This window comes from Lepeophtheirus salmonis, chromosome 5 (genome assembly GCF_016086655.4).
Source record: "Lepeophtheirus salmonis chromosome 5, UVic_Lsal_1.4, whole genome shotgun sequence".
NCBI classification, from domain to species: Eukaryota; Metazoa; Arthropoda; class Copepoda; order Siphonostomatoida; family Caligidae; genus Lepeophtheirus; species Lepeophtheirus salmonis.
This window is the reverse complement of record NC_052135.2, coordinates 29,415,359-29,442,008: the sequence shown is the minus strand read 5'-3', so window position 1 is coordinate 29,442,008 and position 26,650 is coordinate 29,415,359. Positions and strand designations below refer to the sequence as shown.

Sequence of the window (26,650 nt, the reverse complement as noted above, 5' to 3'; positions counted from 1 at the left end):
ATTGTAAATTTTTACCCTCCGACTATTAATTTTAAAAAGTGGATTAAAAGTTGTTTTGAATAAATAAAAAAAATAGTTCAGAATATACATTTTCAAATAAATATAGTACTGAGGATAAATCAATAATATATTATTTATTAGGAATAAGCGAATATTATACACTAAATATAAAATGCTCATTTGAAAAACATAAACTAACAATAAGATCTTTATTTGTCTTGAATATAATAAATTAGAGTTCAATATAATTATCTTGCTATCATAACTGAATGTGATGCCTTGAATAAGCCCCTTATGCCTTGTGATTTAGACTCTTCTCTCTAGAAAGATATATATATATATATATATTAATACTAGGGAAATCAAGTTTTCTATAGCAATGACTCAAGAACTTCGATTAAGGAGTAGTGGATGGAGGATGAGAATTATCCATGTTCCTCACTGAATATATACAATGATCTCGTATAAGATCTGAAATAATTTATATATTCTTGAGCATAGAGGCAATGATTGACGAGGTCAGAAGTCAAATCATAGACCTTGATGTGAAGCGCATTTGCACACTGGATGATTCTTCCATTAAATAGGATGATATCCGCCGAGTGAGGCACAAAGATTAAGAGGTGAGATCCGTTTAACATGAAGTTAAATAGAAGATCAGAAGACGTATTGGATATCCAAATGGAAGACTATTCTTCAATAGGAACAGAAATGATGAGTGGATTCGGATGAATATCCGCATATTCTTTTGTACGAAGATCCATCCAAATCACTATTAATTAAATGTATTTTCATGCAGTTCACAACTTTTTTAACCCTCTTCGGTTTCTATATTTATCTATAATTATTAATAAACACTTATCAGTAGTGAGTAACACTGAACCAGGGTCCGTTGTGACGTCATGAAAAAAAGTTGTCAGCTAACGTTGACCTCACTACGTTACAAGTTACTTATCGACACACCTTTTATATAGTCACCTTGCGTTCTATATACTATACCTGAGGCTTCGCTACACGATGTTCCATCTTTTGTCATTTTACAAAGAAAAAACAATTATAATTAATATAAATTATATAATCATAAGCTCAAGATATTTTTTGAATTTAACAATAAATAATTCCTTTCCTGAGGTGAAATCCTGTGTGGGGTGATCTCATATTTTGTAAGTTCCTTTGTGTCTATTAATTAAACACGTGTGAATTAAAATATTTTAAAGAACATTACATTCTTTGTCATTCCGAATCACAAAAAATGTAAAAATAACATACTCCTATCAATACAAAGTGTATCATATTAGACATGGCGTCACTAAGAGAATTATAATTCAATTGCATAATATTTAATTAGGTATTAGTTATACCCATTACCAAAAAGTATGTTATCAATCCTAAAGATTAAAATGTGGATATTGCATAAATATAAGTTTTATATACAATTTCTGGTTCAAAACTGTATCTTAATGTAAAGAGACCCACGCATTTTTATAGAAAAGTTATAATAATTGTATACGAAAAACATATTATTAAAATTAATTAATTCAAAAATGAAATTTATACAGTTGAAATAAATAAGAAAAATTATCTTCCTTTTCTTATTCGTTAATTGTATAAGTTATAACTTAACACATGTGGTGGAAACACTAATTACACCATCCAACAAAATCACGCTTGGATTAAAGCATTAGAACAGCATATGTTTAACTTAGTAGAATTTGATCCCCTTATTCCAAATATGACCTTATTTTTTTTCTCTCTGAGCCTCGTGGCCTTCAGATAAGTCCATATATTTTTGTTATTTTTAAGGTTCAAAGCTTTTTTAAGCACTTGATGTTGAAGATAAGGATACATTTTGTGAATATTTCTTGAACTCTAACGTTAAAAAATTCTAAAACCATTTTTAAAATGTCTGTATCATGCTTATAACTCGAGTTATCTTTGTTTAAAGTGAAATAGAAAATAGGTGCTTTTTATTCAGAGGCTCAAAACTTCTAGAAAAATATATTCAAAAAGTTTAAAAGTATCTCATTTGATAGCTGAAAGTTTGAACATTAATTTAAAAAAAAAGAGCCCTATCAGTTATCACAATCAATTAATCCTAAAAAATGAGAAACTCTAGTACACACTTTAAGATAATTATACAAAATCTTGACTCTCCTATTTTTATAATTTATGTTTACAAAAACTTATCATAATATATTTATTATATATACAAAGATATAGATAGAATACTAATTTTCTGCAATAAAAATGTATTGAAATACATAATATTTAAATCTCCGAATTAAATCAATCTAAAAAGAATGTAAATGTCTTGCAGCGATATCCATAACTTCCAGTTACCTTGGATAACTCTACAAATCCATTGGGCTCTTGTACTTACTATTTATCAACCACTAAACAGGAGCCTTTATATCGGAAGGGGTTTGAAACTATGATTTTTTTCCATTAGTTAGGATCCAAAATCCTCACAGTCATAAGAAGATGGTTAATTGCCACATAGAATCACAAAATATGTATAAGATATAAACACATAAGACTGCATGATAAAATACTCCCGAGGCACAGGGAGGGAAGCACAGCTGAGGGGTCGTAGCGAGATCTATGATTGTGTTAACTGATGAGTTAATAAAGTATGCTGATATATAATATAAATATATTATATTCACAAATTCATATATACCAACATGGACGAGGTTCCCATCTTGATCTATAACTCCAGTTACAATCCTTGATGTAAGAAGAGAAAACGCGTGCGAGGAGACAGGGGGAGAAAGACACATGGTATCATTGTTTAAAATACTGATGTGATTATCACTGATAATCACATCAGTATTTATCAGTTGCCTGCTTTATTATGATTTTTGAGGGTGTAACGAAAGTATTTATTAGCAAAATGTTTAATAAAGATATAATACATATAATTGACTTAGACGATTTTTATCCGTTACAGTAGATTTGGAAACGTCACACTCCATGAAATAGTAATTTATTGTGAACCATATTCTCAGAAAAATAACTAATAAAACGACAAAATAAGAGTATTTCGAAATATATTTGAAGTTCCAAATTTAAAATAGAAGGCTTAAATTAAATATAATCTACATACTAAAAAAACCATCATACATTTAAGTTAAATATACAAAATTAAACAATTAGAATCATATAACTAATAATAACAATAAATTATAAATACAGAATATTGAAATAATAGATTGATCCAAATAATATCTTCTTGTTCTAACATCGGAATTCAGTTCAATATGTCATAACTTGAGGTTGCAAAATACAAGCCAGACGTGGAGTTTAATCAAAAAGATCATCACCTTTTTTCCTTATGTGCAAGTTGTATATACAATTGTGCACAGGATAGATATATTTCTACCGATGAGATTTTAATAATTATTAATAATAAAGTAAATCATAAAATAATGTTAGATTTCAATCCATATCTTCTTCCAATCTTAGTAAGAACAGCTTTTAGAATCCCACTTTCATTTATTTCATATTTATCTAAAAAAAAAAAAGTTAATCCATGCAGTCAAATTTAACTGATAAGACAATTCAGGCAACCATTCTTGACTTATTGTAGTTTTCTAACATGACATCGTAAAGATTTAGAGCAAAAGCTAATTATGTAGTAATGTCCGGCGATATTACTCCTTATTAAGAGCATCAAAAAAGATTTTTTTCTCCGCTATTTATGCTTATATAACAACATATATACACAATTGGTAATTATAATGCTACACCCAATGCAACTACCCCCGTTGTTGTGACCATTTAAGCAGTTGTTTTTGCCTTTTATGAGTTTTCTGAACACCATTTCTTGGAGCCTATCAACCATAGCTAAGCCTTAAGTGATAAAGAAGTAATATTTATTGACTATGTAATATTGAAAAACCTAATGATCATACCCAAGTCTTTAAGTGAAGAAACTAGTCTCAGACAAACTAGTTGCGAACCATCCAAAGCTACTACCCCCGTTGTTGTGACCATTTAAGCAGTTGTTTTTACTATTTAATGAGTTGTGTATCATAATTCTTGATATGTTTAGCTAAAATAGAATCATATTTTAGGGTTAGATTTAAAAAAGATTGAATACTTACTGTTAGATAGTACAAAATTCAGAGTTTCATTTCGAAATTAGTAAATATTTTATACTTTTTACTGATAACTTGATCGTCATTTGGTGTGGACGACTCAAAACATTTTTATATGTATTTCTATAAATGACATCAGTACCAACATCCTCCATTAATTTAATGATGGCTCCTCGGGAAGGGATAGGTTTACTCGTGTATTTCTCCATAAATTTTTTGAACATAGATGATTAGCAATTGATAAGGTTATATTACATGCAAAAGCATCTTTGTGAGATCAGAGTTAAAGTCTGACTTGATGTATTCATCATTAACTTGATTTTTTAGATGAATATCAATTCTCTTGATTTGAGATGAGAATAATGAGTGGCGTGTAATTCTAGATAGGAGACCAAAGGCACATTTATTTCGACAAATCCGACAAACCATCTGTTTCTCATCTGGTAAGTAATTCCCAAATTCCTGGGTCTCCATTTTCAGAAATCCAGACAGAAGGCGACGTTATTTTAGGCATTTTATTCAGTTCTCTATCGACTATCACCATCTAATATTATATTAATATTGAATAATAAAGGCGGGAATGATGACGTTTTTGATTGATAGAAGAAGATGTATATTATTTAATCAATGATGCCATATGTATTTCTTCTCTTCTGCTCGCACGCTTTTCTATTCTTACCAAAATTATCACCCTTAGTTATACCATAGCGCATATACGACTGATGTTTGACTTCCACGACGCTTTTAATATTGACGTCATAGTAGATGAGTGGTGTTGTGTTTTGTCAGAATCTGTTTTTCTTTCGCAGCAGTCGGTACGATACATTAAATTGAAAATTCTACCAATAGTGATGTCATAGTCCATAGACTATAAGTGGTTGCGTGTTTTGTCAAAATCCACCTGTCTTGCCAGCAGTCGGTACAATAGATCAGATTGAAAATTATTGCAAGCCCGATCACATGATGGTCTAACCTTGTATTTCTATTGACTTTGGTTGCCTGATACGCATCCATAGAATGTTTAAGAAGTTCTACCTTTCAAAAGTTCAATAGTTGTCTTTTTTTATTGCCTTTGGAACTTTAGCTTTTGTTTCTCTTTTTTTATTGTTAATTTTTAATATGAATTCTTAGGATTATTTTAATGTTTGTTTTATATCTATGGACATATTTTATCAATATTTTAGAGAAAATGCATGTAGAAATGTACATAATCTTTTTACCATGTTTATAGTAATCATTAGTGTTGGGGTTTGGTCTGGAAATCCTAGACCGGTCTGAGACCGTTATATTTTTTAATGGACCGAATTAGTTCGGTCCAACAAAAAGATCGGTCTGGACCGGCTTCATATAAAAATTCGGTCTAGATAGGTCCAAACGAAAAGTTTGGTCTAGTTTGCCCCCAAAAAAAAAAAAAAATGGTCTAGACCGATTTGACAAATAAATTGTTTATAACATGACATCATTTGTTTTTTGAAGTACAATGACGTCATACGAAGTTTAAACAGAGATAGCTCGGATTAATTTTGATCCCACCGTCTCTTATATGAATAACGGTATTCATTTTAGAGCTTATTATGTTCTTTAGAGATTTTTTTGAATAAAATGAATGACAGTTGATCTAGAAAAAAAAAAGTCTCTGGTCTACGGTCTGGACCGAAAAATCGGTCTAGAAAAAATCCCTTATGACCGAACCGAAAGAAATTTTTGGTGCTGTACCGAGTCTCAATAATAGTATTCATGTCTTTTTAGTTTAGGGATTTAATGATAAACTATAATGTTTATTTATATATTTTTTGCGTATGTAATTTATGTAGACCTATAAAGAGAGAGAGAAAAAATGTTTAAATTAATTGAGAAAATTAAAAAGAAATTTAGAAAATAATTCTATATACTATATATACTAATAATTATAATATGAATGTTTCGTTGTTGACGAAAAAATCCTGATAATTCTATTTCTTTTGGAGTCTTCACACTATATCAATCCGGTTAAGTAAGGTAATTTACAAAGTCTCATCATCGCAAGTTCCCCCTCCCCCCAAAAAAAAATCACTCTTATAACTATAGTTGATAATATTGTAGAGAAAAACGCGTGCGAGGAGGAGGGGGGAAAAAAGACATATGGTATCATTGTTTAAAATACTGATATGATTATCATCTGCCTGCTTTATTATGATTTTTGAGGGTATAACGAATGTATTTATTAGCAAAATGTTTAATGAAGATATACTACGTATAATTGACTTCGACGTTTTTATCCGTTACAATAGATTTGAAAACGTCACACTCCATGAAATTGTAATTCATTATGAACCTTATTCTCCGAATAATAGCTAACGAAACGACAAAGTAGAGTATTTGAAATATATTTGAAGCTCAAAGTTTAAAAAAGAAGGCTTTAATTAAATATAATCTACATACTAAAAAATAAACCATTAAACATTTAAGTTAAATATACAAAATTAAACAATTAAAATCATAGAACTATTAATAATAATAAATTATAAATAAAGAATATTGAAATAATAGATTGATCCAGATAATTTTTTCTTGTTCTAACATCGGAATTCAGTTAAATATGTTATAACTTTAGGTTGCAATACACAAGCGAGACGTGGAGTTTAATCAAAAAGATAATCACCCCTCTTCTTCATGTGGAAGTTGCTATATACAATTGTGCACAGGATAGATATATCTCTACCGATGAGATCTAACTAATTATTCATAATAAAGTAAATGTCAAAATCATAAAATTAGACAATAAATATATTAATAAAAAAATGTTAGAAATAAATTCATCTTAAAGATTTAGAGCAAAAGCTAATTATGTAGTAATGTCCGGCGATATTACTCCTTATTAAGAGCATCAAAAATATTTTCCCCGTTATTTAGGTATGCTTATATAACAACATACTATTATCATGAAGGATATACACAATTGTTAATTATAATGCAACACCCAATGTAACTACCCTCGTTGTTGTGACCATTTAAACAGTTGTTTTTGCCTTTTATGAGTTTTCTGAACACCATTTCTTGGAGCCCATCAACCATAGCTAAGCCTTAAGTGATAAAAAGTAATATTTAATGACTATGTAATATTGGGAAACCTAATTATCATACCCAAGTCTTAAAACGAAGTAAGTAGTCTCAGACAAACTTGTTGCAAACCATCCAAAGCTACTACCCCCGTTGTTGTGACCATTTAAGCAGTTGTTTTTGCCCTTTACTGAGTTGTGTATCATAATTCTTGATATGTTTAGCTAAAATAGAATCATATTTTATGGTTAGATTAAAAAAAAAAATTGAATACTTACTGTGAGATAGTACAAAATTCAGAGTTCCATTTCGATATTCGTAAATACTTTTTACTGATAACTTGATTGTCATTTGGTGTGGATGACTCAAAACATTTTATATGTATTTCTATAAATGACATCAGTAACAACATCCTCCATTAATTTAATGATGGTTCCTCGGGAAGGGATATGTTTACCCTTGTATTTCTCCATAAATTTTTTGAACGTAGATGATTAGCAATGGATAAGGTTATATTACATACAATAAGCATCCTTGTGAAATCAGAGTTAAAGTCTGACTTGATGTATTCATCGTTAAATTGATTTTATAGATGAATATCCATACTCTAGTTATGAGATGAGGATAATGAGTGGCGTGTAATTCTAGACAGGGGACTAAAGGCACATTTATATCGACAAATCCGACAAACCATCTGTTTCTCATCCGGTAAGTATTTTCCAAATTCCTAAGCCTCCATTTTCAGAAATCCAGACAAAAGGCGACGTTATTTTAGGCATTTTATTCAGTTCTCTATCGACTATCCCCATCTAATATTATTATATTAATATTGAATAATAAAGGCGGGAATGATAACGTTCATGATTGATAGAAGAAGATGTATATTATTTAATCAATGATGCCATAAGTAATTCTTCTTTTCTCCTCGCACGCTTTTGTATTCTTACCAAAATTATCACCCTTACTTATAACCCTCTTGTAACCTTAGTAGTATTTTTATGAATATAAAAAAAAATGTGTCATAAACTTCAAATAACATACCAACATATATACATCTAAAAATTTTTGTAGATGAGAAGTCCATTTTTTATTTACTTCAAAAAGTTCCCAAATCGAAATTCGCAAAGAAAATTGCAAAAAACTTTTTTACACCAATTTTACAAAAAAATAGTTAATAGCATTTATTGGAATTGTAAAAGAAACACAAATCTACCAATTTGTTTCCGTACATACAAAAAGAAGAAAGTTATGAAGAATAAACTATTGTCGAAAAAATAATACTCGATAACTGTTCATTTTGCAAATATTGCAAAAATTATGTAATGAAATGTTCCAGAAATTGAAAATATATATTGTGTAAGCCTTTTTTTGTGCAAAAAGCATCGTCTTGTGGCATTTTTCTCAAAAAACTGAAAATTTGATGACTGAAGTTATCCCACGAGCTGTTTTCACTAAAAAGTGCTAAATCATTTTCTTTCTTCCTCCTTCACCCGATGAAGTAGTTTGTATGTACGAGGTTTCGTGCCCTTTTCCATTCTTTCTAGCTTATATATTATTGAATTATCATATTTTCCCTGCACTAATTCTATTTTGAATGTAGAAGGTTCTCCTCTTTTCTTTTTCTCCTCCCAAAATCTTATAAAAGGCAGCTGATATTAACAAGCGTCCCAATTACATATATATAGTTCTTGCCTTTTCCTCAAGGTAATAGGCAAGAACTACTCTAATGTCGATCCTTAATTCAACTCTAAGTTCCAGAAGAATTTGCCATTATAAGTCTGCTATCAATTTTCCAAGTTATACTCTCCGTTTTTTATAAGCGCAAACAAACTATCAGGTTCTAAATAGAATTGAATGTAGTAGAAAATGAAGTTAATTCCTCTGGAATTAAATAATAATGACTACAGTTTAGGAAAAGAAAATTCACTCTTTAGTTTATCAACTAAAAATACAAAAACAAAAAACAGGCGAGTTCAAAAATACAGCGAATTTTCATGATATTCGGAAAAAAAGTTCAGTTATCAGTAAACTTTTTCGACCAATAAACAAACGAAATTTCAAATTTTGTTATAATAGCAACAAATTTAATGTGCTACTTGACTATAATTCTTATTTATTAAGTAATAACAAAGGGTTAACCGGCGTTGCTCTGTCCAAGGAGGGAGTGGGAAATAACATTGATAATGGTCAATGTCAATGGTCAGCAGATTGGAAAGTGTGATCAAATATCGTGGTCGAAAGCCAACAAAGCGGCCCAGACTTGGAACAAGGCAGGAGGACTGCCAGGAAGTCGTTACTGTATGTAACGACGGGAGGGGGGATTAGTAGGGAATAATCTACTACGAGCTGCTCTCATATGCCCAACTCTCAGTTCTACCTTCTGCTGTGAACAACTCGACTGTTTGAAGCTGGTGATAGAACAAAAGCGGCCGGCATTGGTGAATATGAAAGGAATTGTGTTTCATCAAGACAATACCAGGCCGAACATATCTTTGATGGCTTCGTATGGGAAGTTCTTATGCATCCACCCTACACTCCAGACATGGCACCAAGTGACTACCACCTGATCGTGTCTATAGATGAAGCGTTTGGGGGTGCAAATTTGGCCTCAATAAAGGGTTGGTTGTCCAAGTTTTTTGCCAATAGGGAAGATAACTTCTACAAGAAGGGCCTTATGATGTTGGATTCTTGTTGGCAACAAGTTATATAACAGAATAGGGCATACTTGGCTTAAATTGGCGGATTTTTACACTTCTTCTAATAAAGTATTAAAAAAGAGAAAAATAGTTAATTACTTTTTCCCTTATCTTTAATACAGATACCCAGTGGGTAATTTATTTATGCAAGCCTATATGCATTTAAAATATGTGTGTCTTTTTTCAAATAGTTTGCTAGTAAATTATGACAAAAGGCCGAATGACTTATAGCTGTAGGATCAACTAGAATCAGTTACCTATATAACTTTACTATTGCATACCTACAATAGAATGGGAATTATAAACTGTGACCGCATCACACTCACGAAGCTGCAATAGCTTCTCCTCGATTTATAAATATCACAAGGCTGTTCTACATTGACGGCTTATCGATTTTTTTCGACATTGCTTAGGGAGCGAGCGAGGAAGAAACCTGGTTTGTTGTTGGATCAGAAAGAGAACTAGCTAGCATTTTGAGAGATTGTAAGAGTAAGAATTCGAGTTCCCAAAAAGTCCTTATCTTCTAAATACAGGATATTCAAGCCAACTTCTACCATCCGAAGTCAGTGCGCTAGGCTGAACATGAAGCTGATGAATGACAAACTAGAATATTACAAACTCCACAAACTCTTGCGCAAATCAAATGCAAAAAACAGCACTTTTACGATGTAGATTGTCGGAGAATTGTATTCTGCGAGGTTCTAAAGGGACTGTTGGCTATTCTTAATAGTACACCGAAAAAAAAAGTTCCGTACTACAAGATGTTGTCACTTTTACATTGAAATTTATCCTTAAAATCCTTAAAAGCATTGTCATGATAGTTGGATTAATATCAAGCCAACTGGTTGAACGAAACCGGGGTTGAAGAGTATGATAATTTTCCCGATAGGGGTTTAGAAGCGAAGAACAAATACCTACGATCCATTCACACTAACTTCTCTCGGCAAAATAACCGAGAAAACTCACATCAAAATCTACTATATTCAAATATATATATATCTACAACTTCATTTGGCACAAATAAGTATAAGTAGACCCGAAAATAACTAAATAATATAATTTTGTCTTGCTCATAAGAGCAAGAGCTGTCAGAATGGGGCAGTTTCTTTGGTATTAAAAAGTCTGTCAGAATCCATAATTATATATTTAATCAAACTTAAGGGTAAGAACTCTTGCGCCCTATCAACTATTCGCACCATTTTAAAGCTAAAAGGGTCCATTTATTTGGGGGTAACTTCTGTTAAAAACCATACATACAATTTAGATGTAGTTTTTTTTTTGTAGTAAATTGAAATTGACTAGAGTTTTTAAATAATGAAAGAAAACATCACAACTTTTGCTACAAAATTTCTGCAAAATAAAAATAAAGTCCCGAATGAATGTGGGCAAAAAAAAAAAAAATCCTACATGCGCTTCAGAAAATATTTTATTAAGTCAGTTCTACTGACTATTTTCAAATGTATTTTTTTGCATCTAATACACAGGATAAGAAAATACTAAACTTTAAGAAAAATATATGACTTTGTTAAATATATGACTTTGTTAAATATATGACTTTGTTAAATATATTATCATTGCAAGATTACTGAACGTCTTTGAAGTAAATTTCAAAATAAACAAACTATGTACATTTATGTATGCAAGGCATCAAAAAGCAAAAATAGCCACAAATTTAATCACTTCTTAGATACAGCTCCTTGTTTTGTGAAAAAATTATATTTGGATATGAAAAGCCAAATTCCTTCTGCCAATTTATTTAATATTTTTTAAGTAAAAACGAATTAAAAGAATGAATTAAAAGAACGAATCAATAAACTTCAATCCTCAATGTAATATATATATATAAGCACGAATATATATATAAATTACCTAGTAGCATACAAAAAAAAGTTTCTATTGTGGTATTTGATATATTCAATGGCTTTGAGAACTTAAGACTAGAGTCGGCCCTAATGTTTATCTGTCTCGAGATATGATGACTAAAAAAACTAAAAATAAATACCTTGATTTATCACAAAATATTAAGAATTGAATATTTCTTACCAAGTCAAAGGTATTCTGATGATTATAGTTGCAAGTCATATTCTAATTAATTTAAACTTTTCATGCAAAAAATTATTAACTAACAATAAATTATAGTTTGATTTGTAGCAAATATTCGTAGTCGATGTGAAAAATTGTAACACAACTTCTTTAGTTGAAACGTCATGAGCATTATTCTTTCTCTCCTCCAAAATATTCTTCAAATTGTCAGGGGACCATGTTTATTTTCAGTTTCTTTTTTTTAAGTTGCCCATTCTACACTGGATTTTCATCATTAGTTACACCATAATACTTTTCCGACTGATGTTTGACACGGGTTTTAATAGTGACGTCAAAGACTAAATATACTCTTACTAATAACACCAAGCAACAGCATTTTGGCACACAGGCTGAAACCAATATTTCTTATTGATATTTAAACCGTAGAACACAAATATGACCATTAAAGCTTTCATCCAATAAAGGTTTGGCCTATATCAAGTTTTAGGGTATAGCTACGATTCAGTGCTGTACTTTGACATGAAGGAACTATATAGATACAAATCAAAGTAAATAACAAATTAGTAACAACATGTCAGCATTTCAAAAATGAATTATCATTACTTATCTTGATTACAATTTATAAAAAATAAATATAACTATAAAAAAATCGATTAAATGAAGGACTTTACTTAGAAGCTAATATAATTTATATTTTTTCTTAAAGTGTTTTATATTTTAGCTCAAGTGATAGAATAGAGCTTATATTTGAATTTAAAAAAAAGTCCATTTTGATTGACTTTTGGTAAATTTCGTTTTAAATATTTATTAAAAAATTTAAACATAATAAGTTGGTATTCAAAATAATAGATTAATTGATAGTTATTAGCTCAGAAGGGAATATTTTTTTTCCATCTGAACTATTATTGTAATTTATATTCACGCAACCTAACCACGTATAATATTTAAATTTCTTATTAAATGTTAAAAACTAAATAAATATGGATGTTATACTTTTTGACGTCAAAATCTGTTCGTCTTGCCCAGCAGTCGGTACGGTACATCAAAGGGAAAATTCTAGCAAGCTCGATTGCATGATGGTCTAACCTTCAATTTCTAATAACTTTAATCTACGTACATTAGGTTGAAGATAATAAATTCTACCGAGTATGTTATGCATTAAGCTACGTAAACTTAGTTAATGTCTACTATTTAATGCCAAAGTAAATAAACATTAATATATTTACTGAGCGATCCAAAACAAAATCTTCCTGATGTTTACTTCTTACTGCATATTGCTAAGTTTTGGACAATATTTAACAATTCCTTGCAAAAATATGTATAAGTAAGTCTACAATTAAAAGAAAAGGAAAAACAGCAATTTCTCAATTATATGTTTTCTGTAACATCCAACTTCAAAATCTTAGCCGTGAGTAAAGGACTCAAGGGAAAAATAAACAATTCAATCTAAAACACAGGGAAGAATATGTTCTAATATTGTTCTTATTCTTCTCTTTTCACTAGTAGGGGAAGACTCACTCCTTTACTCAGCTTCTAATTTTAAGCCAATTAGAATTGAGAACTACTAAATCGTACCTTCCTTGCCTTGAGTGTGCACTACTTTGAATAGAGTCCTTTAGCCGTGAGTAGAAATAGATCACGATGTATCAATAAAATTTTGGAAAGATTTGGCTAACATAACTAAAGGTTATCAGTTACGAATTAAAGAGCATTTATAAATAGTTCATAATAATTTAACATTTCCATGAATCAAGTGAAAAAAAACCCCTTTTTTATTCAAAAATTTGGAACCCCTGCTAAATGATGATATAAAAACACCAAAAAGGATCCTACGATTTATATTTATACATCAATATTATTCATTTTGGTTTAAGTTTTCCAAAGTTTAGACTTGATTCTCATTAATATGAATAAAATTAATCGAATAAATGAAATAGATATGTAAATATAACAGAACAGAAAAAAATTTACTGTCAAATTATGTTTTATGATTTTTTAATTAATTATACAACAATAAATGAATAGACAATAATAATAATAAAATACAAGTTATACTGAAACAAATTTAATTATAATATAAAAATTAACTATGATTTGTTGAGCAATTAGTTGATATATTACATATTTGACAATAAACGAATATTCAAAAGAGATAAATCCCCATTTTTTTTAACTTCCTCTTCTACAAAACATTCAAACCATAATAGTCCCATGATCATAGTAATCCATCCTTACTATTCAATTTAATATGAATACAAATAAATAAATCGATAAAATGATGTGGCTTTACAATAAATAAAATAAATTTGACAGATAAGATTATTGATAGTATTTGTAGTCATCACAGATACAATAAAAAGTTAAAGCGGTTTTGGTTATATAAATATGGAATAATTTTATCTACATATATAAAACTCAATATTCCTGTCGTAGAATGAATACCCCATTGAATTCACAGAAAAAACCCGCAATAATGTCTCTTTTTTTTATAAAATATATTTGTGTAATTTTCAGTGGTTTTGTGAGATAGATAGATAAATAAAGAGAGAGAGAGTCCACAATTTCTTCAGAAATTCATAAATATATATCGAGCTGAAATAGTTTTTTTTAAAAATCATATGTGAAACGAACATAAAAGATGTCTTTGAACCAAAACAAATGTTGATCAATCCATCACCTTGAATAGTATGACTGAAAGAACCATTCCGAGAAGCTAAAATATGTGATTACATTAATAATTACATATTCACTGTTTATATATGTTTTGTGGAAGCTGCAATTTTGTACAAGTTGCAACTTATGGAAACAGATTCTACAAATTACAATTTTTCCGTCTTATAACGCCTTCTTTAATTACATGATATATTTGTGTTAATTTCGTCACGAAATGTGTTCCTCGAAGAGTGTTTATGAAAACAAAAAAAACTATTCTTTTGAATGTTTCATTTGAACAAATCTTGTCTCATTTGAGACAAACACGGGAGGAAATGTGATTCTAAAGTGCTCAAAATTGTCTCTGGACCATTTTTTCACTTCAAATTGCCCACACTGAAATACTTCTTCCGACAAAACGCTGTTGCAATCATTCTGACTTGGGTAACGAAAGCTCTACACACAATACTCTTAATTGAATGTCTTTAAAGTTAATGGAACTTTAAATTCTGGACCACTCTGTACTTTCCTCATCATTAGTCCTACTATAAATTCTTCATTGAAAATGATTTATCTCATTTTTTGGTTGTCACTTGTATAAAATTGCAACTGTACAACTGTACCTCACAACATATGTATATTATATAGATATATTATTTATTACCATGAGCGAGGATACTCCAATGGCAGCTCCCCCAATTACAAGAGCATGACTCTGAACAAATATCAAAGCTGCTTGAAAACAATCATTCTTATGAATCAAGTCCAGGTTCACTTGAAAGTTATCGTTACAAGTGGAATTGCCGCCGTCATATCCAGAAATACAACAGCTAAGAGGAACCTAATAACGTAAGAAATAAGTAAATATACATTTATTAGGAGATATTATATGATATTAAAATTATATGAATATGATTAGTAGATTAGATTATTTAACTTCATTATAATATATTGTGTGGAGTAATTGTCATAAAAATAAATACATAATACCTAGATATACCTATATATTTATTTACGTATAAGATATAATTCGACTCTTTCCACTTTAATTATGAATCTGATTGTAGTTATTCAAATATGAATCAACAAAATATCTTGGATTATGAGCAACATTCCGGTGGGATAAATGCATATACACTAAAACTAACTCATACTTTCCTTTTCAAATTAAATTTCTTCCAAATCCCGTACCTTCCATCAACTTCATGAAATTTCATATAAGTATTTTAAAAATCGTGCTAAAAAATATTATAATGATTTGTTAATTTGCATGTTTACTGTTTTTTTAGAATTGAGATATTTTTTCTTTATTTTTTTTCACCTCTACACTGTCACATTTTTTTATGTTTTTGTCTTTTATATTTTAATATTTGTATTATAAATGCATCACTATTATTAAGAACGATAATTTTTATATTTTATAAAATAAGTCAACCTTTATAGGCTTTGTTTATCGCCGCTGGTCGAAATAAATAAATAAGAATATTATTTGAGATTCCACCCCGGAGCATTAAGTATAAATTATAATGTTTTTTTGTACACTTTTTACTCGATTGATCCAGTTTATTCATATATGTATGTTCTATGTAATATATAAACCAAATAAAGAATGTTGAAAAAATAAAATAAATATTCCCATTAGATTGTAGCTAGGGATTATTCATTAACTTACATATTCACCAGTGCCAGTTTTTAACGGATTAAGTCCAAGAAAAAATGTAGTATCCTTAGAGCCTTTTCACTGCCTAAATAAATTGCATGATAATTGAAGGAAACGCTATCTTGGGATCTCGAAGTTGATATTTTCAATTCAAAAAATGCTCAAATTTTCATTGTTATTGTTAATTTTTATCTACAATATGAAATTGAGATTATATAACGATGTAATGCCATTTTTTCAAAAGATATGAGGGTCAGATTTATAATAAACTAGACAATATATTTCTGGTAAGAGAGTAAGACGCGAGTCCTTTTATTTGTTGGTTCTATTTTAACAACCAATAGATATTTTCCTTCATATGAATGAAAAAAGGTTTTTAGTGTTGTAGAGCATGGTTATTTAGGCCCCCAAAATGGCCGAGATGAACAATGCTGACGTCACATGAAAACGTTTCATAGAGAAAAAAGTAAATAGCACATTCTTTGTTTTATTATTCAACATTTGAATTCAACCAATTAACGGTCAGAACACTTATTAGGAGAAAAGAAGCCAACACATCGACAACTGACAACAAAATACACAATATATTCTTATGTTAGCGAGGTCAGTCGTGAGAGACGGCAAAGGGAATTTGTTTAACAGTTTAGAATATTAAGGTCTAATTAGATTTAACTCTTCAGTCTACAGCAATGAATGTCAGCAATGCCAAAAGGGTAGACACAAAGATAGAGTAATGTCCTGATATACGAGTGCCACAACATATGAACGCGGTGTCACTTCAAGCTTAATTTATTTTAAACTATTTCTTTTAGGATAAGTTGCTTTGACTTACGAAATCTGGTCTAGGAACGAATTAAACTCGTATATGAAACTATTACTGTATATTATTTTTATCTCTAGTTATAAGGGTGTATTATTATTTCAACCTCAGCTAAAGGAAATAAGTTGATTGTTAACTTTTTAAAACACCATCAGAGTTGACTGTCATTACTTTAATTGGAATTGTCGATTATTAAACTAAAAAAACAAAAAAACAAATGTCACGTAATACTATACCACTGTTATTAGACGATACCTTTACACATCTCTATGTATTTCTTTCTCTATGGACCGTATGACCCTTTCATAGACTTGATTAAGATTTTTTAAACAAGGGAATGGATTGACTCACCCATAATATTGTTTAATAAAATTTTCAATGATTTTTTGTTTCATTACAAAATTTTACATTTTTCGAAAGACTGTTTTGCAAATTTGTTTGAATACCTTTATTTATGGATACAATTTCAAATCATCATTTTCCTTTTTGACATTTATTTTGTATTTATTTATATTTATTTTATTCATAAATATTATGAATTTTGGTGATTTGCTTCTAGTTTTTATGTTAAAAATCGAGGCTTAGATCATTGTTATCAATTCCCCCCTTGAAATTGACACAGAAAGTTTTGATTTGAAAGTTAAAATTGATACGAAAGCTCTTCTCATTAGTGTTCTTTTAGGGGACATTAAAAAAATTAATCCTGCTTTTAATCCAAGACATGTATCGTTAATACTCAAAAAGAGAACGAGCAGTTTAAAAAATTTATTGTACTGCTTATCTTACAATTCTATGTAATATGAGCATGAGCTTAAATAAAAAAATCACAGTATTTAGATACTAATTATGATTAGTTAATTAATAATTACATATGTGGCGCGTCAATATAAAAAAAAATCTTGAACAACAATTAAGAAAATGAGAAAATTCCAATATTTTTTACTTCCTATATACAGGCCAATATTTTATAGACATATTTATATTTAACTTTGTATATAATTTTGTGGAATGAGTACCCAAGGCAATTTATTATACTTTAGAACCTTTATTTGATTTAAGAGACTTAATTTGTTTCCGATATGGGGTATCCTGTATATGTTTGCCCGCACGTCATACTTTCTCTTTGTATCTCAAAATTGGAGACAGCGAAAGAGGAAAGTTGAAATTCAATTCTTGCAACCTTTTAATAATATGGAAATAACTTTGGTATGTCAAGCGTAGGAACGCAAAGGGAAGAGAACAATATTTTGACGGATGAAGAGAAGGATCTCGTATTTTTCGAGTTATTCAGATAATTAATTCTTTGTTAGCGGCTCTAACAAAAACTTGAGTTTTTTGAATTCTTTTGACTATAGCTTCACAATGTCTATTGTATAGTATTGATATGTGTATCAAATCAAAGCCAATAAACGTTGGTTTTATTTGTATGAATATTTTATTAACCCTTTACTTTTTCCCATGGGTTAATTTTACCCCAGATATGAAAAAAATGTTTGTTTTTAATATTTTTTCCCGAGTGTTTTTAAGTATTTTCCTAAGTTATTGTTATCTTGACGTAGGTATATGTATACGAAAATATATTCTTCCTTGAACAAAGCTAATAACCTTATACTAAAAAACAATACAATATCGAATACTAGAAATACATTAATTCCTAATGGTTTGAATTGGATTTCTTGAAGCTAATATATTTATTTCTGTAGTATTCCACAACTTGAAGTCAATAGTTTTTCTGCTCTTGGTCGATGTTAATCCTAGTTGAAAAGTCATTCACGAGTTTTAAGCTTATTTTAGTAACATCATTAGTCACTTTTACTGATTTCACAATCTCCCGTACTGCTCTATAGTTTTCATTATTTTCTCAGGTATCAACCGTTGTAATAAGTCAGTCACTTTTCAATCCGAGAGCTTCAAAAAGAAAATGTGAATCAGGTACCACCAAGTCTGTAAGAGATGAACGTTGCTTAATGGTTTGAAAACTGGCTTTCCTTTTCTATAACACTCCGGCTTTTCGGTTTTTGATAGCTTGATTGCTAGCTTTTGTGTTATAGGCGTTGTCATTCTCATGTGAACTGAATAAGGTGGTACTAATTCCTGACTCAGATACCAACCATGATTTCTCATTTTCTTCAGAACAGAGGTTGTAAGTTCACAATTAATATGTTGATAGTGAATCATGTTCTTAATAAATTACAAATCGTGGATAGGAGCATCTGTGGCAGATTTTGCTGTTATCCAGTGCTTTCTATAAAATAAAGTCAGGAATTCATTTATTCTCTCTAGTTTAAAGGCTTTTTCGAATTTTAGTCCATTTGAAAACATTTTCATAGCATATATATTCTTGGCCATTCAACGGGCTTGATGATTTGCACCGGGCTTGGTCCAATGAATACCTCGACTAGGCTTCTTACCGAGAATAATCAGACACAGCTCCGTTACTTCTCTGAAGTCTACCCTCGGAGATGTCTTCTCTAGAAAATTGTTTATTATATGAATTTATTTTTTCTTTTTGGGGTCCAATTTTTTTTCAACATTCGCTAAAATTCTTGGATTAGCCTTCCCTAACATGGACCAAACCTCGTTTAATTTACTATACATTGTATAGTCTCGACCCTGACTCTAACTAAAAATAAACTCCTATACTCCTCCAATTATCACCTCTGGTATATGATGACTGCAGGCGAAGTAGAAAACTTTTCGCCCAAGTTTGTTTTCAATCGGTTTTGCTGCACCATTGTTGATGCCACTATTTCTAGCTGTTGTGTCAAATCCTAGACCAACAATGTTGTTTTTCAGGTTCCAAGCTTCCAATAGGTCCAATGTAGCCTTGCATTGTTGAAGTCCGGTGGAACCTATTATGAAGAGAACACCGAGCAATTTTCCTTCCTCGTACACTGGAGTACCTGAGACTTTTCACTATTATTTTTTTTACTATAGAGTTATAAGCTTTCTTCAAGTAAAAAAAAATTTTTTTTGTACTTTATTCTATTTTTGTATGCATGTACAACAAGATAAAAATAATTTAGGAGGATACCTAAAAAGACAGGGAAAAAGATGGAAAAATTATAAAAAACAAGCTTTTTGTTTAAAATTTACCAATGGGTACAAATAAAGGGTTAATAACATATTTATACAAAATAAAACACTGTTTATTGTCTTTGATTTGATACCCATATCGATGCTATACGATAAACCATTGCAAGGCTTTAGTCAAAAGAATACAAATAATCACGTCTTTTAGAGCCCCCAACAATCAACTTTCAAGGGCTATGCGGTAGGCATAGCCGCGTCTAAAATCTAAATAACTGGAATATTTAGTTTCTATAGACCTTGGAGATATGGAAAAAGTTAAATATTAATAGCTTTTAAAAAAAAAGTTAAAATTTTTAACAGGTCTAGCAATGAAATTTTCTTCATAATATAATATTTTTATACTGATAATAGTTCAAAAAACACTCACAAAGAAAAATTTGGTAGATAACTTGAAAATTGAATTTGTTTAAAAGTGCTGAAATGTGGTAATTTTGAAGACAAAAAATGATTTTTTTTACAAAACTATAAAGGCATCAAATTCAGAACAATTCGGGAACTCATTTTTTTACCAAATTGCAATAGAAGTTGGATTAGAACAGTAAAAATAAATCAATCTAAATAACAGGAAAGTCTAAAAGGTATCCTCCATACCTAGGTATATTTAAGTGGTTTATTTATTAATATTGCTAATAAAAACATAATGTGTTTGGTAGTGTTTAATCATCACATATATTAATACAACAAAGTTTGACTGTTGAGCGCTTTATGTTAAAAAGAAAAGGAACAAACAGTAATATATATATAATAAGAATAAGGATTGTGAATTTAGATCAGGTTTAGCAACGAGCGTGTGTAGCCTATCAGTAAAGAAAAGAAAGTGGAGTACCTAAGTATTTATATTATTAAAGCAAAGTCCATCATCGTCCAACAACTAGTGGTGGCATTGATGAGAGTGTTAGGAGAAGACGGGAGTGATACATATGATACTACTGAATGAAGACCCAAGTTAACCTCAGGTATCGGTTATATTATTTTTGAGGGGAAAATGTATTACTGCTATGGAGAGGACAACTTTCAACCTTTATAATAGTATTGGTGCAGGGAAAATATTGTAAAATTATATATAAACATATATATTATTATGGATTTAAAAAAAAAACACTAAAAATAGAAGGGAATTTATCACTTAGAGGGAGATGTTAATGCCATGATAATCTACTAAAAAATGAAAACAAAAAAAAACAAAAAAGAGGAAAAAGATCACAAGCACCTAATTTCTCAATTGTTATTTTTCTTAACTCAACTTACTAATAACTTAGAGGAATGTCGGGTTCACCTACTAGTCTTAAATAAAATAGTTGAGTATAAATTACCTGGAAATTATCCGGAGCATCAATGGGGTTCAAAAGTTTATTCATTTTCCATGCTAACCATGGCGTGTTCTCCATTCCGTCTTTTGCTAAGCCGCAGCATTTCAACTATTATAATGATTAAAAAATTATAGAGTAAGATGATAAAAGATTTTTTTTTTCATAAACATTTACATATTACTAATAGATATATTAATCAACTATGGAATATTAAAATACAGGTCTGTCTAAATTTATTCATAATAATCAATTCACGCCTTTACATACGTTTCTCTGAGTGGCATCCCAGTCTTTGTTCCACAGAGATAAAATCTATTAATTCAAATAATCGATTGTAAAATATCATTAGAAGAAAATTGTTTATGAGAAGCAAAATTGACCTTTTCGCTCTTTAAAATTTATTAAAAAAATTAAACGAAAGGACATTATAACATTGATAAAAGCCATTAAAATATGAGTTATAAAAATTTATTTTTACAAACTGTTCAAAAAAAGGTGAAAATTATTGGATTTGATTAACATTGTTGATAACTTAATTTTTGAAATTTAAACTAAGCAGCAAAATGCCTTTTTAGTATATTTCCTAAAAAATATCCATTTTATTTGAAATTATTCGATTATCCTTCAACAAAATTTGAAAATTGAGGATATTCAACTTTTTCATTTTTTTGGAATAATTAATTTCACATCCCTAATTAAGTAGAGTTAATTCATAATAATTAATTCACGGCTTTACATACGTTTCTTTGAGTGGCATCCCATGCCTCTGTGATATCGCTCCTTGTATCCTTAGGTCGATATATATTAATGGTATGTAACATCTCTGGCTTTAAGTTGTGCTTGACTTGATCTCTGAACACATAGGATAAAACTCCACCAATGATCAAGACCACACTAAGAAAAAATATAGTGATGAAATAGGTCAAAAGAATATATTTGGTGTCTTTTTGTGCTCCATAGCATCCTAAAATTGAAACGAAGATGATCACAACTCCTACGATCATTGTTATATATGTTGAGAACATATACAAATGATTTCTCAAAAGAATTTCTATGTAAAACTTGTCGATTAGAGTCCATAGTCCAATTCCTAGCACTGATAATCCACCAAACTACATATATATAAAGAGGTATATTTTTTTATCTTTACAAAATCATGTTTAAAAATAAGAGTTTACCAGGGTGAGAAAGTTGACGACAATCAAACTAAGCTTGACAAATCTTCCACATCCATCTCGACTAGCCTTCCAGAACACCATTTTTGAAAAGCTTTCTAAAAGAAATACATTAGTTATAATATGTAGTTATTAAATTATAAAACATATTATTTGGATCTTTAAAATAATAAATTATCATAAGATTCTGTCATATTTTTACGGTAATATCTACTTAATACTCACCTGGAAGAGATCTATGATCTTATTTACTTTAAAAATTGGTATGTGATAATATAAATACATAGAAAAAAGATTTTACTATCATGAACTTCACTATTAAACAAGAAAACGTTCTTATATATAAAATGTATAATAATACTTTATAGAGTAAAAATTATTATTTTTATGATATAAATTATCTTATGCTAAAAAAGTTATTCATAAAATATGTATCGCACAAAAAAAACAAAAAAAAAAAAAAACACGTTTTGATAATTCCTGATAAAATCTGTTTTTAAAAATTATCAATATCAATTTTTAAAGCTACTTAGCTACCTTTAAATATAGCTCAATTTAGCATACAATTTACCAATTGTAATTTTTTAATCAAAAAGAACTAATTTTCAGTCCAAGACTTTAACAATTCTACAAAATGAAAATATTTCATGGAAAATCTTCATATCTTGTAGTGAAAAAAAAGGAAAATATAAAAACTACTTTGTATTGTAATTCATATTATTATATTTTTTTCTTAAGCAACATAAATGTTTCTTTGAATACATTAAGTCATCTTGAAAAAATTATTGAGCATTGACAGTTGAGCCCAAAAGTATTCGTACCCATTCAATATTTGCCTTATATATATCGGAAATCTTTAAAAATTGTTTTTAATTTTCTTTTTAGTTATGTTTTTGATAATAATAACTATTTACTTAATTAAAATATCAACTTCTTATACAAAATGTTTTTTTATGCCTCCAAAACAATTTTTGCTTGTTTCAAAAGTATTCATACACCTCCAAATAGGTAAAAATAAAAAAAAAACATTTTGGTTTTTTTATTATGGTGAAGTCTAAAAAAGATTAAGATAATTCTATAAAGTACTCGAGGGATCAAAAATTTTCTTGAACTATCTTCTGAGGTATAGAAGTGTGATGAGCTAGCCAATTTCTTGCTTCAGTCTTTCAGTCTTATTCAACACTCAACATGACTATAAAAAAAAGTAGTGCAATGAGGACATCTACCAGCTTGTAGTCAATTGCCATAATCAAGGTAACAGCTACAAAGACATGTTCATCAAGTTTTCCATCCCACAGTACTCTTCCAAATCTCATAACCAAATTCAAATGAACTGACCATGTTAAGAATCTTCATCGACATGGCAGGAAGTCCAAGTTGAGCTCAACACAAGTGAGATATGTTGTCTGAGAAGTTGCCAAGAATCCAACAACAACTCTCAAATCCATACAGCAGGGATTGAAAGCAATGTGAATTTTTGTTGGACGATCAACTGTGCAAAAGGTTTTGTCACAAGAATGGGTTCAGTGTTTGCCTCAATTTGGTGAGGACTTATCTCAAGCGTACTCAATATTTGAAGAAAGCCAGAGGCCATGTCACAAAGTATTAAGTCATTTTGCTCCTTGAGTATGAATACTTATGAAATACAAAAAATTATATTTTGTTAATTTATTCCGAAAAATAAATAAAATATTAATTAGTTTAGAGTATTTCTTCATTGACTAGAGATATTCTAAATGAGTTTGTAGATACAAGTTGAACATCTAATTATGTATTCTTGGCATTTTTGTGAGGGTACGAATATTGTAAGCTCAAATGTAAGCGAAATTTTTATTATTTCCGAAATTTCACTGTATATATAAAACACTCTAAAAATATCCTGAGAAATAACTTAACATATACCATATGGTAAATATATATATATAACATATTATTTATTTAGTATTGTATCAATGACAAAGATTACATATGCCCTATTTTATAAATTGTGAACATGGGCCTAACCATTCATATAAGCCATATGTCTATTATAATCCCCATATTTATGCAAATAAAAAATATAAGATTTAATAATTATACAATGTAATCCTTGCAGGATAAAAAAATCCCATGGAATCAGGAAGAATATACAAGTGTCTGATTACAAGCAAATTTAATATATTTTATTCATTAATCACAAAAACTCGTAGATTGTCGGACATTTATCATGAATATATTAATATTATATGAAGTTATTTTGCAGTACAAATAGCCCAAAAAACAGGAATACGGATGATGTTATCATCTGGAATAATCAAAAGTTTGATAATTGTTTAATTAATTTGAAGAGCAATTAGAATCTATAAGTGTAAAGGATTTATATAAATTATAAGTGGTGCGTTGACATAAAAACAATTTTAAACAAAAATCAATTAAAAGATAAAATCAAAATTCTTTTTTTACTTCATATATTATACAAGTATTTCTTAGACATATTTGCGTCAACTATGGGCTTTGTATTTAAGTTTGTGGGATGAGTTAATATAGTTATAGTTAAGAACCTTTATTTTATTCAAGGTAGTTATATTGGTCCTGATATGCGCCCTATCAATTGAAATCTATCCATTTCTTATTCTTTTATTATGACGACCACTTTTGTCTACTTTAAGTGCAATTTGCCGCATACCCATATGGTTAATAAGACTCATTTGTTGATAGAAATTGACGATAATTCATAGAAATATATAAATGTAATCCAGACTCAATTTTGAGAAAAATCATTCCAGCTTGCTTTTATGTTGACGGCCCACAAATATTTACATTATATAAATATGTATTTAAGAAATTTATATTTGAATAATGATATAAATTTTAATTATCTAGATCTAGGTAATAGGCTATAGAGTAATATAATAGACACTCAAGAATAAGAAATAGATTGATAGAATTTAATCATGATCATTAATTATTATCTTTGTTTTGTTCCCATTATTGCACAAAATCATTCTAAAGGAAGTGATGTATCCTTGTTTTCATCAAAGGTAGATTTGAAAGATTATTGTTTAAATCTTTAAATTAAGTTTAATCCTCTATTTAAGAACCTTATTAACTTTTTTTTTATTCATTTATACCTAAATCTTAAGGCAGGGGTAGTTAACTCGTTTAGGTTTTTGGAACCATGACCATTCTTGTTATGATCAATAGGGCTGTACAAAACATTAAAAAACAAAGTAATAAAACGTGCCTGTTAGCTTGAGAATGTACATAGCCGTGGAGTTATCCTTTTCCTACACAGGGAATTGCTTTTGAGGGTACTACATATGACGTCACTATATCATTTTTCCTTATGATGTTTGCAGCTTTTTCTTTCCTTCGCATAATTAACGAGATAAACTCCTCCGCAAATTTATTGAAGCAGAGTACTTTTTATGCAGTAATAGCCAATACAACAAAAAAAGTCTTGCTACAACAACCATTCTGTATATATATTGTTCATATTGAATTTGTTTCGCTTTAATATTTTTTAGCTTTAGAGTTGTAAATTATAAGCATTTTTTAGTGTGCTGTTATCATTATTATTTAATTTTTGAGTACATAAATCTAAGAAGGAATAAAGTATTTGTGCTCATGATTGACGGAAAGTAAAGCTGGGTAGATATGAGGGTCCAAATTGGAGTAATTCCTGCCCATGTCCCTGCTAGATAATGAGTGGGATTTGTGTTCATTTTCTTTCTGTCATAACTAACTAATTGTAGCTAATATAATAAAACGTGATTGTAGGTAAGCTGTTTTTCTACAAAACATATTTAAATCGCCATGTCATTTTTCGATTTCTTTTATTTTACATGGTGGTAGGTCATATTTTATACAACTTTAAATATAGATATGTACTCTTTCTTTTTTTTAAAATATGATTTTCTATAATTTAGCTACATTTTTATATCTAAGATCATACAGTTCTAAGATACTATGCACACACTCAAAAAGGAGTTATGCACAGACAGATAGATTTAACTTTATTAATTAAGTTGATATTTGTAAGTGCTGATTTGGTGAAATAATTTTAAACTAAAATACTTAATA

General features: G+C 29.3%; 1 protein-coding gene and 2 long non-coding RNA genes across 7 annotated transcripts in view; all 3 read right to left on the bottom strand.

The window, feature by feature from the left end:
- Positions 1-115: 115 nt before the first annotated feature.
- LOC121118071 (uncharacterized) lies at positions 116-2,744 on the bottom strand. Its single transcript, XR_011780147.1, has 2 exons — positions 2,667-2,744; positions 116-2,599 (listed from the first exon to the last, which is right to left on the bottom strand). It is a non-coding gene; the product is annotated as an uncharacterized lncRNA (long non-coding RNA).
- Positions 2,745-3,033: 289 nt separating this feature from the next.
- On the bottom strand, positions 3,034-8,112 carry LOC139905426 (uncharacterized). 2 transcript variants are annotated; one of them, XR_011780146.1, is made up of 3 exons: positions 7,418-8,112; positions 3,915-4,054; positions 3,034-3,852 (listed from the first exon to the last, which is right to left on the bottom strand). It is a non-coding gene; the product is annotated as an uncharacterized lncRNA (long non-coding RNA). The 2 variants fall into 2 exon arrangements; XR_011780145.1 differs by lacking the exon at positions 7,418-8,112 and adding an exon at positions 4,107-5,495.
- Positions 8,113-13,856: 5,744 nt separating this feature from the next.
- LOC121117820 (tetraspanin-1) overlaps positions 13,857-26,650 on the bottom strand; it is a 50,682-nt gene continuing 37,888 nt past the window's right edge. For all 4 annotated transcript variants that reach the window (XM_040712321.2, XM_071888554.1, XM_071888553.1 and 1 more), the window contains 5 exons: positions 22,592-22,686; positions 22,154-22,525; positions 21,417-21,521; positions 15,195-15,371; positions 13,857-14,591 (listed from right to left, as the gene is read on the bottom strand). In XM_040712321.2, the coding sequence (XP_040568255.1) occupies positions 14,544-14,591; positions 15,195-15,371; positions 21,417-21,521; positions 22,154-22,525; positions 22,592-22,672 (783 nt within the window). In that variant the 5' untranslated portion in view covers positions 22,673-22,686 and the 3' untranslated portion in view covers positions 13,857-14,543. The remainder of the gene's footprint in view (positions 14,592-15,194; positions 15,372-21,416; positions 21,522-22,153; positions 22,526-22,591; positions 22,687-26,650) is intronic.